Consider the following 19,572-nt stretch of genomic DNA (forward strand, 5'->3'; position numbering starts at 1 on the left):
GGAGGTCCTGAGAACATGTGCCTGATATACCACATTTTCTTTATCCACTCATTGGTTGATGGGCATTTAGGCTGGTTCCGTATTTTTGCAATTGCAAATCATGCTGCTGTACACATCTTTTTCATATAATGACTTCCTCTGGGTAGATACCCAGTAGTCAGATTGCTGGATGAAATGGAGATTTTGACAAGAGTGATATAATAGTTTTAACAAGCTTACTCTGGCTACTATGTTAATAGACTGGGGATAGGTAGGGTGGGTGAACTGACTGCCTTGATGGCCCAAATTCTCCACCTCTTTTGCCCTACAACCCTGCAGTACCATGATTCTGGATGGAGCTGTGTTGACTTCTCTTAACAAATGGGACGTTAGCAAATTTGCTCTGGACACCATTCCTGAGGAACAAGCCTCAAAGCCTGGAAGTAACTGCCTATCTTTTAAAGCTAAGAAAATATAGGCCCTTAAGGTTTGGTTTGTCAATCCAATCTAACACATTTTAGTCAAACATGTAACTAATGTACTTTTTATTCTCATTGGTACAAATGATAATCCACACCACCACTTACAATGGCAATTTACATAACACAAAATTTAGGATTCAGGCCAGGTGCCATGGCTGAGGCTTGTAATCCCAGCATCTGGGAGGACAAAGCATGTGGATCACTTGAGGCCAGGAGTTCGAGACTGGCCTGGCCAACATGGTGAAACCTGGTCTCTACTAAAAAACACACAAATCAGCCAGGCATAGTGGCTGACACCTGTAATCCTGGCTACTCAGGAGGCTGAGGCTCAAGAATTGCTTGAACCTGGGAGGCAGATGTTGCAGTTAGCTGAGATCACGACACTGTACTCCAGCCTGAGCAATAGAGCGAGACTCCGTCTGCTTACAATCTGAGGCCTAATTGCATTTTTTTTTTTTGAGACAGTCTCATTCTATTACTCAGGCTGGAGTGCAGTGGTGCCATCTGGACTCACTGCAAACTCCGCCTCCCGGGTTCAAGCTATTCTCGAGCTTCAGCATCCCCAAGTAGCTGGCATTACAGGTGCTTGCCACCACGCCCGGCTAATTTTTTTTAGTAGAGATGGGGTTTCACCATGTTGGTCTCAAACTCCTGGCCTCAAATGATCTGCCCACCTCGGCCTACCAAAGTGCTAGGATTATAGTCGTGAGCCATCGCACCTGGCCAGCATTTAAAAATTTCTGAAAGAGAAAGGAAAGGTAGGAAGGACACAGAGAGCGAGCGAGCGAGAGAGAATCTGCTGAGGGAAAAAGAGACAAAGAGAAAGAGAAAAAACAGAGAGAGAAGAGAGAGAGACAGAAAAGCAAGCCCCCCAAACCCAAAAAACAACTGTGGAAAGATCTAAGCCTCAGGATCCCAAATGGATCAAACAGATGAAACCAGACAAAAATTTGCTGTATTACACACACTCACACTTGATAAATTCACAGACTAGGCTGCAAAGGAATGAAAGCTCCACCAGTGTGATTCTGCAAATGACTTCAGATCCTGTGCAACAATTAACAGCAAACCTCAATATTGAGTAGGAATAAGACAGAACTCTTCTCAGCTAATCTTAAGTTTTGTGTGTCCCCATAATCTGGTTTCATTACATTTAACTTAGGGGGCAATAAGTCTCAATCTTGACAATCCCTAAAACGGAAATGAAGCTAAATTTTCCCAAAGACTTGAGGAAGTCTCCTAAAACAGAAATCTATGTCCATTCTTTAATAGAGGTAGGAAGAAAAGTGGTACTTAGAACAAACTGTTCAGATACACATATCAACTTCATAAGCACAAAAAATTTATTCTGAATAAATCACTTTACAATTACTGAAAAAGATGTTCATTACCTTAGCTATGTACTTAACGAACCAAATTACCCAAACAAAATAAACATGGCAATATAAAAATGTTAAGAATTTACAAAGCTGTACAAAATAACTTAAAATTTAAAAATCAGACTGATACAGTCTGTAAGATCTCTTCGAGAGAGCTGTCCAATTATAGATCTATATACTTTTCTTCAGAAGGTCAAAGAAAGGATGCTTTAAGGCTTCTTTGAGAGTAATTCTTTTGGCTGGATCATACTCCAACATTTTCTGAATGAGGTCAAAGAGACGCTCATGTTCAACATCTTGAGAAAGCATAAATTCCTGGAAGAAAAAAAGAAATTCATTCAACAGCCTTTTTCACTACCATTTACCATACTATATAACAGTATAGTAAACCATATATATATAACCATCATAAAAACAGAAAAGAGGCCAGGCACGGTCGCTCATGCCTATAATCCCAGGACTCTGGAAGGCCAAGGCAGGTGGATCACTTGAGGCCAGGAGTTCAAGACCAGCCGGGCCAACATAGTAAAACTTGTCTTTACTAAAAAAAAGAAAAAAAAAAAAGCATGGTGGCGTCCATCTGTAATCCCAGCTACCTGGGAGGCTGAGACTTGCTTGAGCCTAGGATGCAGAGGTTGCAGTGAGCTGGGCCAACATTGTGCCACTCTACTCCAGCCTGGGCAACGAAGCGAGGCTCGGTCTCAAAAGACAAACAGAAGAAACTCAGTTTTGACTATTTGAGCAATGTCTCAAAGGCTTACCTTCAGAGGTTTACAGCGTCTTGAAACATATCTGCCGGCAGAACTGTGTTCATCCCAGTCTAATCGATCGTGGTGAAAATATTTACGTTTCCTAAAAATAAGTCAATATCCATTCATGTTTATAACACTGAAAACTTAAAACAGCTAGCAAAGGTATCAATTACTATGCTTTCCCAGATCACTTTTGTAGAGATTTAAATGGCAGCCATGGGATAGAAATGTTACCTGCTTTTGCACCAAGGTAATCTACTATTTAACCAAAAAACATTAGTTTGACTTCATTATTTATAAAGTCCTAATCAGCGCCTGAGACTTGGTAGAGTGAAAATTAAAAAAAAAAATTAAGTTCTGGCCGGGCACGGCGGCTCACAAGGTCAGGAGATCCAGACCATCCTGGCTAACATGGTGAAACCTCGTCTCTACTAAAACTACAAAAAAATTAGCCGGGCGTGGTGGCGAGTGCCTGTAGTCCCAGCTACTCGGGAGGCTGAGACAGGAGAATGGCGTGAACCTGGGAAGCAGAAACCGGGAGGCAGACCCCCGAGGTCACGCCACTGCACTCCAGCCTGGGCAACAGAGCTAGACTCCGTCTCAAAAAAAAAAAAAAAAAATTAAGTTCTAATCAGCAGATGTGATCAAATGATACTAAGGATGTCACTAACTCTTAAAACGTACCTGGTTTTCTGTATCATATGTTTTGGTAGAGGTCCAAGAATCCTTTCCATCATTGCTAAATGCTCCTTACTATCGTGTGTCTAGAAAGAAAATAAAAACAGACTTGGGGAAGATGACCACCAAAACAGACACAGTTAAAGCTGACAGCAAAAAAACTAACATTAAGGCTTGCAGAACAAACTCGCCAATGATTTCCTACATGGACACGGATAATTGCTTACATACTTAAAGACGTTTTAAATAAAACAATTATGAAACAAATATGAATTAGTTTCATTTTTATTTATGCTTATCTACAATTAATAGTCTATAATGGGGGAAGCAAAAGTATTTATTCATATCAACAGGCACCTTTCTTATACAAAGCAAGGTTGAAATAGATCATTGTCACTTACTGGAAATACGGTAAACCCAAGATAGTATTCAATAAGAATGCATCCTATACTCCAGACATCACATGGTTGGGACCACCCTAGGGCTGCAAAGCAAAGCAAAATGTAAGGAAAAAAAAATACTCAATGTTTGTTAAAGAAATTAAAAAGTTAGTTAACACTAATACTTTTTTAAAAAAACACATGTAATATAGGCTGGGCACAGTGGCTCACACCTGTCATCCCAGCACTTTGGGAGGCCAAGATGGGAGAACTGCTTGAGCTCAGGAGTTCAAGACCAGCCTGGGCAACATAGCAAGATCCCACCTCTATTAAAATATATATAAATCTGAATTGGCCGGGCACAGTAGCTCATGATACAGGCATAATCCCAGCCCTTTGGGAGGCTGAGGCAGGTAGAACACGAGGTCAGGAGATCAAGACCATCCTGACTACACAGTGAAACCCCGTCTCTACTAAAAATACAAAATAAAATTAGCCAGGCGTGGTGGCAGGCACCTGTAGTCCCAGCTACTCAGGAGGCTGAGGTGGGAGAATGGCGTGAACCCGGTAGGTGGAGCTTGCAGTGAGCCGAGATCGTGCCACTGCACTCTAGCCTGGGTGACAGAGCAAGACTCCGCCCCCCCCCCAAAATTTTATATATATATATATACACACACACATATATATTCAATGTCAATGTGATGTTTGAGCTAGAAGATCCTAAAGCAATCACTTAATCCAAGGTTAAATACAATATATATGGCCGGGCGCAGTGGCTCATGCCTGTAATCCCAGCACTTTGCAAAGCCAAGGCAGGCAGATTGCTCCAGGTCAGCAGTTTGAGACCAGCCTACCAACATGGTGAAACCCCATCTCTACCAAAAATATGAAAATTAACCGGGAGTGGTGGTGGGTGCCTATAATCCCAGCTACTCAGGAGGCTGAGGCAGGAGAATTGCTTGAACCCAGGAGGCAGAAGTTGCAGTGAGCCAAGATTGCACCACTGCACTCCAGCCTGGGCGACAGAGCAAGTCTCCGTCTAAAAAATAAATAAATAATATAGTGTTATATATAGTCTGGAATATAACAGGCATTAAACAATTTTCTGAGATGGAGTCTCGCTCTGTCGCCCAAGCTGGAGTGCAGTGGCGCAGTCTTGGCTCACTGCAACCTCCGCCTCCCGGTGTTCAAGCAATTCTCCTGCCTCAGCCTCCTGAGTAGCTGGAACTACTGATGTGTACCCACCACACCCAGCTAATTTTTTGTATTTTTAGTAGAGATGGGGTTTCACCATGTTAGCCAGGATGGTCTCGATTTCCTGACCCATGTGGTCTGCCCGCCTTGGCCTCCCAAAGTGCTGGGATTACAGATGTGAGCCACTGCGCCCCACCCAGCATTAAACAATTACATTTAAAAGCCCCACCACATATTACAAATGTGAAAATAATTCCAGAAAGGTTAAGCCACTTGCTCAAATTCCCAGAGCTAATTATCTGGTAAAATTGAGAGCTTAAAATCCTTAATGCACTTCATGATACTTATCCCTTATAGAGAAAATGATAAAGCCCCACAAGTAAGACCTAAAACTGCAAAAAAATTTTAAGTCTCAATAAGGAAATACAAAGGTTCTCAAAGGACAATTAATACTCACCTAAAATAACTTCAGGTGCTCTATAATGTCTTGTAGATACCAATGTACTGTGATGTTCGTCATCATATGTTGCACTACCAAAGTCTACAACTTTAATATCTGGATTTACTAAGGTGCGCTCATCACGTTTCTGAAAATCATAAATGATGGTTAAGAAGGCATAAGCTATTAAGGCGTAAGATACTCACTTTACGAATATTTTGGAAGACTTACTATTTTGGGATTATATGCCTCTGTGTAGTCAGACTGCACAAATAAGATGTTTTCAGGCTTTAAGTCTGTGTGAGTCAACTTATTACTGTGCAAAACTGAGAATAAAGAGAAAGTTGCTGTAATCAGAAAACACCAAACCAAACCACAAAACCCCACAACAGGCTGGATGCAGTGGCTCACGCCTGTAATCACCTGAGGTCAGGAGTTCGAGACCAGCCTCACCAATATGGTGAAACCCTGTCTCTACTAAAATTACAAAAATTGGCTGGGTGTGGTGGCGTGTGCCTGTAGTCCCAGCTACTCGGGAGGCTGAGGCAGGAGAATCACTTGAACCGGGGAGGCAGAGTTTGCAATGAGTGAAGACTGCGCTACTGCACTTCAGCCTGAACAACAAAGCGAGACTCCATCTCAAAAAAAACCCAATAAAAAAACCTCTGATTCCTTTCCCAAAGAATGGTCAACATTCCAGTCTGCTAGAAAATCACCAGTAACTAAAACTCACTACCTCCTCTGAAGCTTTATGAGATATAGCACGCCTTAATTTTTACCCAGCATTCGAAGTTACTATTTTTACGCATCAGAAAAGTCTAAATCATAGTGTGCAACACAGTATGTTGTTATATGGTGGATATCCCACTTACTGAATGAAATGTACACTGCTGGATCAACAGCCTGTAATCAAATCTCTTCATACCTACTCTTCCTCCCCCTTTATTTTTAATCAAATAAAAATTGTACACACTTAGGATGCACATTTTGATATGTGGAATGGATAAAACCAGCAAATTAATAAGATATACCAAGAACTTACAATTCACAGACTTGCATATCTGATACGCCATCTTTCTGATATGATCCAGTCGAAATGGTAGAAAACCATTTTCTTTAATGAAGTCGTAAGTACTAAGTCCCAGTAGTTCAAAAACAATGCAAATGTGACCATGATGCTCAAACCATTCCAACATCTGGACACAGCGGCTACAGACACATGAAAAATAGCTAAGTATAGCTGCTCCTAATTTAAATATACCTGATACCACTTCCCAAGTTCTAATCCGATACTTACAAAGTACTGTTGGGGTCTGTTGTATTCAGGTGTTCCAGAACTTGTATTTCTGAGCGAGCAGCTTCACAGTATCTATCCACATTTTTAACTATTTTTACTGCTACATGTCTACCTCCCCTGTTAGAAAGATACATGCAAATTTAAGAATGACAGACATGATGCTCACAGGTATTACTGTCTTCAAACTGTACTACTACTCTGACCCACTGTATTTTCTTAATTTATGTTTTAGTGTTCAGTTCTGATTCTATTACATGCTGAATGACACAAATTTCTTTCATCAAACCACCACTCACATGAGTTATTTTTTGGCATTTCAGCTAAACAACTTCTTCCTATATGGTACCTGTCACTGTCAAACATTATCTCAAATGTTTAGTCTAGATTGCCAGAAGAGTTAGGATACAGTGGGGACAGAGTAAAGAGCTCTAGGACCGTGAGCAGTGTCTCTCACGCCTATAATCCCTGCACTTTGGGAGGCCGAGGGTAGCAAATCACTTGAGGTCAGAAGTTCGAGACCAGCCTGGCCAACACGGTGAAACCCTATCTCTACCAAAAATATGAAAATTAGCCAGGCACGGTGGTGTGTGCCTGTAATCCCAGCTTCCTGGGAGGCTGAGGCAGGAGAATTACTTGAACTCGGAAGGTGGAGGTTGCAGTGAGCCAAGATTGCACCACTGCACTCCAGCCTGGGCGACAGACCAAGACTCCATCTCAGGGAAAAGAAAAATAAAAATAAGAGCTCTAGCTCTCATGTCCTTACCAATCAATAGTAGGAAGCCTCCTCAAAAATGTTTTGCCATTCAGGAAGAGGAAGAACAATAACAACAACAACAAACAGGGAACTAAAAAAAAAAAAGGGTAACGGAAAAAATTCTATGCTAAGAAATTTCATGGCTGAAGCCGGGCGCTCATGCCTGTAATCCCAGCACTTTGGGAGGCTGAGGTGGGCAGATCACCTGAGGTCAGGAGTTCAAGACCAGCCTGGCCAACATAGTCAAACTCTGTCTCTAATACAAAAAATAGCTGGGCATGGTGGCACGTGTCTGTAGTTCCAGCTACTCAGGAGGCTCAGGCAGACGAATCACCTGAACCCGGGAGGCAGAGGATGCAGTGAGCTGAGATTGCGCCACTGCACTCCACCCTGGGTGACAGAGCAAGACTCCGTCTCGAGAAAAAAAAATTTCAATCAGTAGTTTGAGAAACATACGTAATTAAACTTGGGAAACCAAGTTATCTCCGGCTATGTTATCAGAATGAATTACCGCACTTTCTAAAAATATAGATTCCTAGGTAACTACCCTGAAAAGGTCTGGGGTAGGCAAACCTCTCGAGGAGGATCTTAACATAAAACCAAGACTGAGAACCACCAATATGGCGGGGGAAAAAAAATATGGCCTAACAACGGTATTCAGTTGAACAACAAAACAATACTTTCAAAACAATATAAAGTGTGTTCTCAGCCTAAAATTAGAAACTATACATACTATTAGTAGCTGTTCAAAAAATATGAAGGGGCAAGTACCTCTAACTGGAAGTTTCTTACATCCAAGTAAAAAAGGGTATACAGATATGTATCTAACTCATGGTCAGACCACTTTCTAAAGCTAAATCAATTACCCATATTGCCAACTTCCCTAAATGTAATCCCAACATGGGAAACTTACGCTTTATGATCGATGCACTCCACCACTTTTCCAAAAGCTCCTTCACCTAAAGTATCAACAATTTCATCTAAAAGAGAGAAATAAATCTCAGTCATATCAAGAAGTGGAAACAATGTACTTATCACAATAAATGCTATCAATGTAGATTATTCTAGTTGATGCTACAAATTTCCTTATCACTAGATATTTATTTTATTGGTCAACACCATCAAAAAACATAATTATTAGGTCTAATTTCATTAATTTGATTACTGTTCTGGAAGTTCTGTATAACAAACATTACATTTCTAAAGAAAGCAAAAATACAATCCCCCCCACCAAAAGAAATGGAAAAATAAAAACAAAAACAAAGAGAAAGAAAAAAAGATTTCCAAATCCCTGAAAGCTTAATCTATATATAGATTATGTTATCTGAAAAGTTAATAAGTGTTGAAAAATATTCTATACATCTTGCACTTAGTACGTCTCCACTCTGACAGATCAGGTGACCCTCCTCATCATCCTCTACACTCCTGGTTCTTTTCCTTCGGTGACTCTTCTGGAAACGTCAAGTGGGCGGCACCAAGATCATCCAGCCAATCAATATACCCGAGTGAATTCAGGGCAGAATACGAAATTCATTCAGCGGGGAGATATTCAGGCATTCAGATACACGCCAGGCCACAAACGGTTGGCAGGAGCAATTTCAAATTCAGTCCCCAGAAATTCACAGGGCACATAGTTTATGTTAACAGGAGAAAAACATGGCAAGGAACAGATTTTCAGATAAGATACTCAAAGTGGCAAGGCAACAAGACATAATACAATTGTTTTTCTTAAAAAAAAAAAAATGCTTAGTTGTAGCATTCACTGAAACATAATTTTTTAGTTTCTAGTGTTCTAATTTAATGTTGCAAAATCGTAGGATGTGATATTTACTTGTCAAAGTAGACGGTGGCCAAATTAAGATTTCCTAGCTAATCTAAGAAAACAAATATTATAACAGTAAATAAAATTAAAGTGCTAATTTTGGGGAAAAAAAGATTTGGCATACAAGAATAACACTACGGCATTTTTAATGTCATCTGAGCTGATCTCCATACTAATATATAACCCGCAACAGTTCAAATCTGTTCTGGTTTGCTTAGTGAAAGAAGGGTTAGAAAACATGACTTGTTAGAACAAAGAAGCATACCTAATCCTAAATTATACAAAAATAAAATGCCTGTTCTACTTTTGTGATTTCAATAGATCAAAACTAATCAGGTTTCTTGAAGTACCACAAAAAACCCTTTTAGAATATTTTGTAATAATTTTCAACTAATCTAAATTAAATCAATTAACTCCCATCATTTCACTGGAATGTCAATTAGGAGCCAACCAATAATTAAATTATAGAACTAAATGTGTACTTTATTTCCGGAATTTCCTATCCAATGCACAAACACACAAAAAATCCTGCAGGTTAAAACTGAGATGATTTCATCTTAAAACTTTCTCAAATAATCAAACACAAAAATTCAAGTTTCCCTGTTCCACATGGGATATAAAATTTCCAAAATGTTTTAAAAACGTTCATACCCCATGTGAACGACGATGTGAAGTACTGTGGTGAATCCTGTGTTTGCTTTTATAACTACTTCTTCCACTTCTACCAGAAGACTTGCTACTATGGTTCTGATACCGGCTTTCATGGTCTCTTTGGCGATGTCCAGGTTCACATCCTTGAGTGTAGTCATTTCTGTACTCATCAATGTAGCGTCGACTATGATAATCTTTCTCATTTATAGACCTGCTTTCCAAATAATGGCTAGAGAAATAAAAATTATTTTCAATGTTTTATGCTAAGACCAAATATCCTCACATTCTCTCAAGACAGCACCTAGACTCCCCCACAAGCAGCTTAATTTTACAAACATTACAAACCATCAAAATCTCTCATTGGAAACACAAACGAATGGTAGTAATCAGGTACTTATTTTAAGTGATACTAGTTTTGTCTAGTAATGTATTGTTATATTCAGATATTTTAAGTACCCTCCTTACCTATCACACATTTTAGAATGATTGTATTTGCAGCGCTTGTTCTCCCGGGCACTGCTATGTGATCTCTTCCTTCTTTTATGACTGCTGCTGCTCCTCCATTTTCCATAATCCCAATCCTTGTCATCCCAATCAGGACAGTAAGTTCTCTTTGAGTGTCTCATCTACATAAAAGGCAAGTTTTTCCTAGTTAAATTGTATCCCACACTGAGCTGTTTAAAATTCTGATTTACAAAGGTCACCTCGTGACCTCGTTTTAAAACAAAATTCAAGAATCATTGTCACCCAATCTGAAATCACTGATAAATCCAATTACTGTGTTGTCCCATATTCTGCAGTTTGAACTTCACAGGCACTCTGCATTAGCTGTATCATGCCCAGATTTATTGGAAAAATGCAAAAAAAAAAAAAAAAAAGTGAAAAAAGTAGAGGGAGGAATCACAATTTACTAATTTTGGTAAATTTTACCCATGCCCTACCAGTAGCACAAATATAGCACTATAGAAGTCCACGCTGTCAGGCCTCTGAGCCCAAGCTAAGCCATCATATCCCCAATGACCTGCACGTATACATCCAGATGGCCTGAAGCAACTGAAGATCCACAAAAAAAATAATAATAGCCTTAACTGATGACATTCCACCATTGTGATTTATTTCTGCCCCAACCTAACTGATCAATGTACTTTGTAATCTCCCCCACCCTTAGGAAGGTTCTTTATCATCTCCCCCACCCTTAAGAAGGTTCTATTGTAATTCTCCCCACCCTTGAGAACGTACTTTGTGAGATCCGCCCCCTGCTCTCAAAACATTGCTCTTAAATCCATCGCCTATCCCAAAACCTGTAAGAACTAATGATAATCCCACCACCCTTTGCCGACTCCTTTTTCGGACTCAGCCCGCCTGCACCCAGGTGAAATAAACAGCCATGTTGCTCACACACAGCCTGCCTTTAGTGGCCTCTTCACAGACACGTGAAACACACGTCATTCTCCCCTTTTAAACATGTATCAGAAACTAGTCTCCAACTCAAATGCAATCATAAATGTTCCTCACCAACACCGCATTACTATTACTGCAAACGTAATCAGAGTTGTATTTGAGTTGCTGACAGAATCATCATTATAGAGAATTTCCGTAAACGGACAAATGAAACTACCAAGGACTTTAATCACACACGAAGGCAACGGTGGCATCAGAATATAAAAACAACAAAACACCATCTTTCCAGTACCACTCCCAAGCACATACGACCTAATTTATCCTAAACGCAATGTTAACACAATCAATTTGGGAATGGTAGGAGCCACCTTCTTTTCAGAAACGCTTCGAGCAAAATCGAAAATCTCTAACCTAACAACTTGAAAAAGACCTTATACAGAAATTACTTCATCAACTGCCGTTCCTTCTTACCGGCGGAACCCCTCTGTGTCTTCCGCTACAATTTTTTTTTTTTTTTAACGCCAGTCAAATTTAGCGGTAGGGGTTGTGTACTAATTTTCGTGACACTAATTACTATTAAGTTCTGATAACCCACTACCATTGGACCAGCCTGAGTGTAATTTTTAAAGCCCTCCAATCGGGTCGGGGGCCATGGCTTAGGCCTGTAACCCCAGCACTTTGGGAGGCCGAAGCAGGAGGGCTGCTTGAGCCCAGGAATTCGAGACCAGCCAGGGCAACATGGCGAGACCCGCCTCTACAAAAAATAAAAAATTAACCGGGGGTGGAGACGCGCGCCTATAGTCCCAAATACTCAGGAGGCTGAGGTGGGAAGATCACCTGAGCCCGGATGTCGAGGCTGCAGTGAGCCATCATTGCGCCACTTGCACTCCGGCTGGGCGACAGGGGCGAGACCTTGTCTCAAAAAAGAAAAAAAGGAAGCTGGGCGCAGTGGCTCACACCTGTAATCCCAGCACTTTGGGAGGCCGAGGCGGATGGATCACCACCTGAGGTCAACAGTTTGAGGCCAGTAGAAACTCTGTCTCTACTAAAAATACAAACATTAGCTCGGCGTGGTGGCGGGCGCCTGTAATCCCAGCTACTCCGGAAGCTGAAGCAGGAGAATCGCTTGAACCCGGGAGGCGAAGGCTGCAGTGACTCGAGATCGCGCCACTACACTCTAGCCTGGGCGACAGAACGAGACTCCAAGAAAACAAAACAAAAAAGCTCCAACTGCTAACCCAAGAGGAGTGAGCTGAAACGCCATCGCATAAAATTCTCGGTCACCTGACTTCTGTCACAACGCTCCTTCAAATACACCCCGGCATTTCTCTTTCCTTGGGTTCCTAAATCTGTTTTTTGTTAACACCAGAGGACAAAGCCACTCGCCATGTTTACGCCGACCCTTTAATCATTAGACAGTAACTGTAACCCCTATGGGTTCCGTCTTTTTCTCCACTTGCTCCAGACAACGTTTCCCCTCAGCTGCGCAGCTCACGCACATTCTGGAACCCCAGCAAACCCCACCCCCAACAGGGAGCCTCGCCTTTCCGGCCACAGGGCCGAAGCGGGCCTCCGCCCAGCCGCCATCTTACAGCTCCGCCGAGGAGGTTCACAACATGGCGCCCACCCGACCATCCCGCGTCGGTGGAGCGGCGGGCGGACGCTCCAAGAGGGCGGCCGGTCTAGCAAACACCGTAACTAGCCCCGCAGGCCGCACCCGGCGGCGACGGGCTCGGCAGCGCAGGAGAGAGGGGCGCGCCGCCATTGTGCAGCCTGGGAGTGAAAGGAGCAGACAGTCGTCGCGCCGGGGACGGCGGGCAGCAAACAAGCGGGAAGAGGGGGCATCGCCAGGCGCACGCGAGGCTCACAGGAACAGCCCAGTCACCTAGTCCGCTCCCTCCTGCGTCTTACCGTCCTGGACAAAGACTCCAAGTCGAAGGAGACAAAGTTGTTACGCAATCACGGTAATCACACAGCTGACTGCGTCGCGTACCAACAACAAAATGGAGCTGACAGCTGCTGCGTCGAGACTCGTCTCGAAAACACTGATGACGCAGCGAGCGCGTCTCCGGCGCGGGGCGGGGCATGCACGGGGCGGGGCATGCACGGGGCGGGGCATGCACGGGGCGGGGCATGCACGGGGCGAGCAGGCGGAAAGGGCGGGCGTGGAGGGCGTGTCGTGCGCGTGACCATCGTTGGCGCAGGCGCCAGGGCGGGAACCAGAGTCTGCTGTGGCGGATGAAAGGAAGCTGTCGGCGCGTTGTCCCCACTCACTGATAATTGTTTTTGAACGCTAGAACAAGGAACAACTTGTGAACAAGGAAAAGTGAGGGAATCAGTATACACAATAGCATGTGCCCTGTTGGCGACCACTAAAACGATTGCTTTAAAACTAATACTTCACGGCGCGGTGGGTCACGCCTGTAATCCTAGCACTTTGGGAGGCCGAAGCGAGCAGATCGCTTGAGCCCGGGATTTCGAGACCAGCCTGGGCAGCATAGCGGGACCCCGTCTCTAAAAAATAAATAAATAAATAAAATATACCACTAGCGTCAGATGGCTTCAAATTACTAATGGGATCAGTGTGAGCCAACAGAAATCAATGTTCTGCACCTTGATCCTCATGGTGCCTGCAGTAGGCCCAACGTGGGCAGCCAGCATACCTCCCTGTCTATGATACTTTTACGGCTGTAACTGAGCACACATTCTAAAAATAAGCTCTTTGATAAGTTTTGAAGGGAAGGCCAGCGTTAAAGATACAGAGTGGCAGCTCTACAGCAAATGCGAGCTTTATGTCCAGCCTAAGACCTACAGAAGTGGGGAACCAGCCTAATGCCAGTGCCCACCAGTGGGGTACTTTTAGGTATGGGCGGGAGGGGCCTGGGCCATATGGCTTGCTGGCTTGCTGCCCTGCAGGATGTTAAGATGTTCCCATAATGAGGCGGTTCTGGCCCTTGTTCCCGCGGAATGTGGTAGTTTTTTGTTTTGTTTTGAGACGGAGTCTTGCTTTGTCGCCCAGGCTGGAGTGCAGTGGCGCGATCTCCACTCACTGCAACCTCCGCCTCGTGAATTCAAGCGATTCTCCTGTCTCGGCTTCCCCAGTAGCTGGGGCTGCAGGCACGCGCCACCACCCCCCGCTACTTTTTGTATTTTTAGTAGAAACTCCTGACCTCAGGTGATCCACGCGCCTCGGCCTCCCAAAGTGCTGGGATTACAGGCGTGAGCCACCACGACCCCCGCGGGAATGTGGTGGTCTTTGCACTTTCTCCCGGCAGAATATGATAGGGGTGTTTCTTTAGTTGCGCCTTTGTCCGTTTTGTGGTCAGGTGGTTAGGCAGGATGTTTCTCACAGCCCGAACCCCCGTGGAATGTTTCACTTTGACCAAGGTCTGCAAAATAGAGGGTGGGGGAGACCAGGCAGGGCTGGGGGAATGGGGCAGGGCGGGGGCGGGGGGGGGCAAGGATTTACAAAATGGTGCAGTTTGGACTAACACTCCTAAAACCAAAAAAATCATATTTGCACCACTAATTAAAAGTGGCAGAGTTTAGAATAAAACTTGGAGGAGGCCAGATGCGGTGGCTCATGCCTGTAATCCCAGCACTATGGGAGGCCAAGGCGGGTGGATCACAAGGTCAGGAGTTCAAGACCAGCCTGGCCAAGGTGGTGAAACCTCATCTCTATTAAAAATACAAAAAATTAGCCGGCCATGGTGGCAGGCACCTGTAATCCCAGCTACTCGGGAGGCTGAGGCAGGAGAATTGCTTGAACCTGGGAGGTAGAGGTTGCAGTGAGCTGAGATCCACCATTGCACTCCAGCCTGGGCAACAGAGCAATACTCCGTCTCAAAAAAAAAAGTGGCAAAACAAGGTCTGGCCAAAGAAAGGCCTTAATACTCAGTCTAGAAACCTAAATGATTAAAATTTTAAAAGTGAAACAAAATGTAAAGTCATTAGTATGCTGGGCGCGGTGGCTCATGACTGTAATCCCAACACTTTGGGAGGCCGAGGTGGGTGGATCATGAGGTCAGGAGCTTGAGACCATCCTGGCCAACATGCTGAAACTGTCTCTACTAAAAATACAAAAATTAGCAAGGCATGGTGGTGCTCACCTGTAATCCCAGCTACTTGGGAGGCTGAGGCAGGAGAATTGCTTGAACCTGGGAGACGGAGGTTGCAGTGAGTTAAGATCGCGACATTGCATACCAGCCTGGGCAATACAGTGAGACTCCGTCTCAAAAAAAAAAAAAAAAAAAAAGAATTGCTTGAACCCTGGAGGCAGAGGTTGCAGTCAGCCGAGATTGCGCCACTGCATTCCAGCCCAGGCGACAGAGTGAGACTCCGTCTCAAAAAAAAAAAAAGTCACTAGTATAACTGGCACTGTTACAGTAGGTAGCTAGTCAGGTATGAACAAAGCAGGAGATGGCTCCCCCCAAACACACACTAGGAGTGTCGGGCAACCATCAGGTGAGATGGTCAGGCGGTTATTAACTGTCTTGCTGAAGTAGTAATTGGTCACAGCTGGCACCAGGGAAAGGCAGTCTCCTAATAGAAAACACCTGAAACTGGTCAGCAGCCGCTTCCCAATAAGATCTCAGGAGTTGGGCAAGTGGGGAAAAGTAATGCAAGACCCTGGAAGTATGCCAATGTATAAAACCCCAAGTCAAAAGCTCAAGCCACACACTTATCTTTCAAGTTGCCCGCTTGGTCCTCTTCCAAGCGTACTTTCCTTTATTTCATTCCTCCTCTAAAGCTTTTTAATAAACTTTCACTCTTGCTCTAAAACGTGCCTCACTCTCTCCTTCTGCCCCTCAGTCGAATTCTTTCTTCTGAGGAGGCAAGAAATGAGGTTGCTGCAGACCTGTACGGATACAGATTCGCTGCTAGTAAAAAGCACCTCAGTTTAGTGGAAGATATAAATGGTGACAAGAGGATAGCTGTAAGCTAACTCCAAACTAGTCAAGAAAGAATTAAAACATTAATTAGACCAGCCATTGGAAGAAATGAGACAAACCAAGAACTGATGCCAAGACAAACATTTTGAGACGGAGTTTTGCTCTTGTCGCCCAGGCTGCAGTCCAATGGCACGATCTCAGCTCACCGCAACCTTCACCTCCCAGGTTCAAGCAATTCTCCTGCCTCAGCCTCCCAAGTAGCTGGGATTACAGGCATGTGCCACCACGCCCAGCTAATTTTGTATTTTTAATAGAGACAGGTTTTCTCTATGTTGGTCGGGCTGGTCTCGAACTCCCAACCTCAGGTGATCTGCCCGCCTTGGCCTCCCAAAGGGCTGGAATTACAGGCATGAGCCACTGCGCTCGGCTGGTATAAGTTTTAGGAACACCCAAATCCAACCACTGTGATCTAGGCAGTGAGCAGAATATGGTCTTGATGAAATCAAAGATAGAACCCCATGAATGGCTTGATGAGGTGAGAGCCCTGTGGTGGACATGAATGTTAGGAGAGCAGCTTCCACTTACTTACTACATGCCAGAAGTTTTACACACATTTAACCCTCACAATTGTCTTCTGAGGTATTATTTATGGATGAGAATACTAAAGCCTGGCGATGTTAACTTGCCTAAAGTTACACTGTAAGGGACACAGCTGTGATTCAAACACAGACCAGAACTCCACAAACTGGTGCCTTTAACTAGTTCATTGCATTTTTCAAATGGATATTCTGTAAAGCTCCACTCTTCAATATTTTCAGAGATATGCCTTATGTTCTCACTTGTAATATAACCAAGTATCCTAGCCTTGAAATGCATTTTAAAGTTTTTTTTTTCCTTTTTTTTTGAGACAGAGTCTCTTTCTGTTTCCACGCTGGAGTGCAGGGGTGCAATCTCAGCTCACTGCGACCTCCGCCTCCCAGGTTCAAGCAATTCTCCTGCCTCAGCCTCCCAAGTAGCTGGGACTACAGGCGCGTGCCACCACGCCCAGCTAATTTTTGTATTTTTAGTAGAGACGGGGTTTCACCATGTTGGCCAGGATGGTCTCGATCTCTTGACCTCATGATCTGCCTGCCTCAGCCTCCCAAAGTGCTGGGATTACAGGCGTGAGCCACCGTGCCTGGCCCTTTCTTTCTTAATTTCAGAATGTAGTCTTGTTAAAACCGTTTCCCTCCCTTTCACGCCTCACACTCTCTTATACTATGCACATTTATCTAACTGTACGCTTGTTAAACTTACACTATACACTCTTATCCATAGGGTCTTAACTCTGTTGCCCAGGCTGGAGTCCAGTGGCACGACCATGGATCACTGCAGTCCCTACCTCCCTAGCTCAAGCAATCCTCCCACCTCAGCCTTCTAAGTAGCTGGGGCTACAGGTGTGTGCCACCACATCTGGCTATTTTTTATTTTTTATTTTTTTAGTAGATTCAAGGTCTTACTATGTTGCCCAGGCCAGTCTAAAACTCCTGGGCTCAGGTGATCCTCCCACCTTGGCCTCCCCAAAGTGCTGCGATTATAGGTGTGAGCCACTGTGCCTGGCCCATCAAGGGCTAATCGTGACATATACCAGGCTTGGGGACCCAGCTGCAAAATTCCAGAGATTACCTTAAGGTGGTTAGTCAACAACCCAGCCATTGTTGAGACGATGCCAGCTCCTGCTCCAGGTGGACCACAACTCAAGATAGCCATCACAGCAAGCCACAGAGATCTGAAACCCTGCACCACTCCCGCATGCCTCCCATTCTAAGTTCTCTTTTTAAGCCCCTCTCCCTAGCCTAAAGTTCAAAATGATTTCTTTAAGGTACTAGCTTTGGCCATTTCCCCGCTGCTAGCTCTGGAATAAAGTCACTTTCCTTTTACTGCATCTCCTCCTCATTATTGACTTTGCAAGTGGCGTGCAGCCCAGCCTGCATTCAGTTACAATAAATGGGAGCTAAATTTTTGATTCACATGGACAAAAAGATGGGAACAGTGGACACTGGGGACTCCAAAAAGGAGGAGGAAGGGGCAGGGGCAAGGGCTGAAAAGCTTCCTTTTGGGCACTGTGTTCACTGTCTGGGTGACAGGATCAGTAGAAGCCCAAACCTCAGCACCATGCATTATACACTTGTAACAAACACATGTACCTCCTGAATCTAAAATTAAAAAAATATATATATGCCTTAAAAAATGTCCATAAGCAGGCTGGGTGTGGTGGCTCACGCCTGTAATCCCAGCACTTTGGGAGGCCAAGGTGGACGGATCACCTGAGATCAGGAGCTCACGACCAGCCTGGCCAACATGGTGAAACCCTGTCTGTACTAAAAACACAAAAAAACAATAGCTAGGCATGGTGGCAGATGCCTGTAATCCCAGCTACTCGGGAGGCTGAGGCAGGAGAATCACTTGAGCCCGGGAGGTGGAGGTTGCAGTGAGACGAGATTGTGCCATTACACTCCAGCCTGAGTGACAAGAGTGAGACTATATCTCAAAAAAAAAAAAGTCCATGAGCAAATCAGTTGGGAAATGTTGAGTGTTTACTGTATTCCAAGACATCTTTTTTTTTTTTTTTTTTTTTTTTTGAGATGGAGTCTCACACTGTCGCCCAGGCTGGAGTGCAATGACTCAATCTTGGCTCACTGCAACCTCTGCCTCCCGGGTTCAAACGATTCTCCTGCCTCAGCCTCCCAAGTAGCTGGGACTACAGGCGCCCGCCACCATGCCCAGCTAATTTTTTATATTTTTAGTAGAGACAGGGTTTCACCATGTTAGCCAGGATGGTCTTGATCTCCTGACCTCGTGATCCGCCCATCTTGGCCTCCCAAAGTGCTGGGATTATAGGCGTCAGCCACGACACTTGGCCTCCAGGACCTCTTAGAGCCTTTACTGTAAACCTAAAGATCACACCTGTAATCCCAGCACTTTGGGAGGCCAAGGTGGCAGATCATGAGGTCAAGAGATCAAGACCATCCTGGCCAACATGGTCTCTGTAAACCCCGTCTCTACTGAAAAAAAAATACAAAAAGTAGCTGGGCATGGTGGTGTGCACCCGTAGTCCCAGCTACTCGGGAGGCTGAGGCAGGAGAATCGCTTGAACCTGGGAGGCAGGGGTTGCAGTGACCCGCTGCACTCCAGCCCGGGTAAAAGAGCAAGACTCCATCTCAAAAAGAAAAAAAAAAAAAAAAAATCAGAGAAAATAGCGAATGGATTGGCTGGCCTTTCCAGACTAACTTTTTATCCTGTCCCTCCTCTTTCTAACTGTATAAAGTGAATAATTAATGGTAGAGCTCTTACCATTAGTATCAGTTTCAGGAATATCCAAATTTTCAGATTTGGGGATACTTGCATATACATAATAAGATATCTTGGAGATGAGACCCAAATTTAAACATGAAGTTCATTTACGTTTCATATATACCTTATACACATAGCC

General features: G+C 44.0%; 1 protein-coding gene across 2 annotated transcripts; it reads right to left on the reverse strand.

Annotated features, from left to right (window-relative positions):
* Positions 1–1,786: 1,786 nt before the first annotated feature.
* Positions 1,787–13,273, reverse strand: CLK1 (CDC like kinase 1). 2 transcript variants are annotated; one of them, XM_002812726.5, is made up of 13 exons: positions 13,120–13,273; positions 10,273–10,433; positions 9,808–10,036; positions 8,695–8,785; positions 8,248–8,314; positions 6,581–6,697; positions 6,326–6,492; positions 5,515–5,609; positions 5,302–5,431; positions 3,672–3,754; positions 3,277–3,356; positions 2,602–2,692; positions 1,787–2,155 (listed from the first exon to the last, which is right to left on the reverse strand). In XM_002812726.5, exons 2-13 carry the CDS (start codon positions 10,431–10,433, stop codon positions 2,012–2,014), a joined length of 1,455 nt encoding a protein of 484 aa, XP_002812772.3. In that variant the 5' UTR covers positions 13,120–13,273; the 3' UTR covers positions 1,787–2,011. The 2 variants fall into 2 exon arrangements, with proteins under 2 accessions (XP_002812772.3, XP_063569030.1); XM_063712960.1 differs by lacking the exons at positions 8,695–8,785; positions 10,273–10,433; positions 13,120–13,273 and having other exon boundaries at positions 9,808–9,839.
* Positions 13,274–19,572: the final 6,299 nt, after the last annotated feature.

The sequence above is a fragment of the Pongo abelii genome, chromosome 11 (genome assembly GCF_028885655.2).
Source record: "Pongo abelii isolate AG06213 chromosome 11, NHGRI_mPonAbe1-v2.0_pri, whole genome shotgun sequence".
Lineage (NCBI taxonomy): Eukaryota > Metazoa > Chordata > Mammalia > Primates > Hominidae > Pongo > Pongo abelii.

What these genes read in the sequence shown, in the direction of transcription:
- CLK1 (XM_002812726.5), bottom strand. Translation starts at nt 10,433, where the DNA reads ATGAGACACTCAAAGAGAACTTACTGTCCTGATTGGGATGACAAGGAT. An exon ending in GATATGCAAGTCTGTGAATT is followed by an intron (nt 5,610 to 6,325) that starts GTAAGTTCTTGG and finishes CTTTATTCTCAG; the next exon opens with TTTTGCACAGTAATAAGTTG. An exon ending in AGCACCTGAAGTTATTTTAG is followed by an intron (nt 3,755 to 5,301) that starts GTGAGTATTAAT and finishes TTTGCTTTGCAG; the next exon opens with CCCTAGGGTGGTCCCAACCA.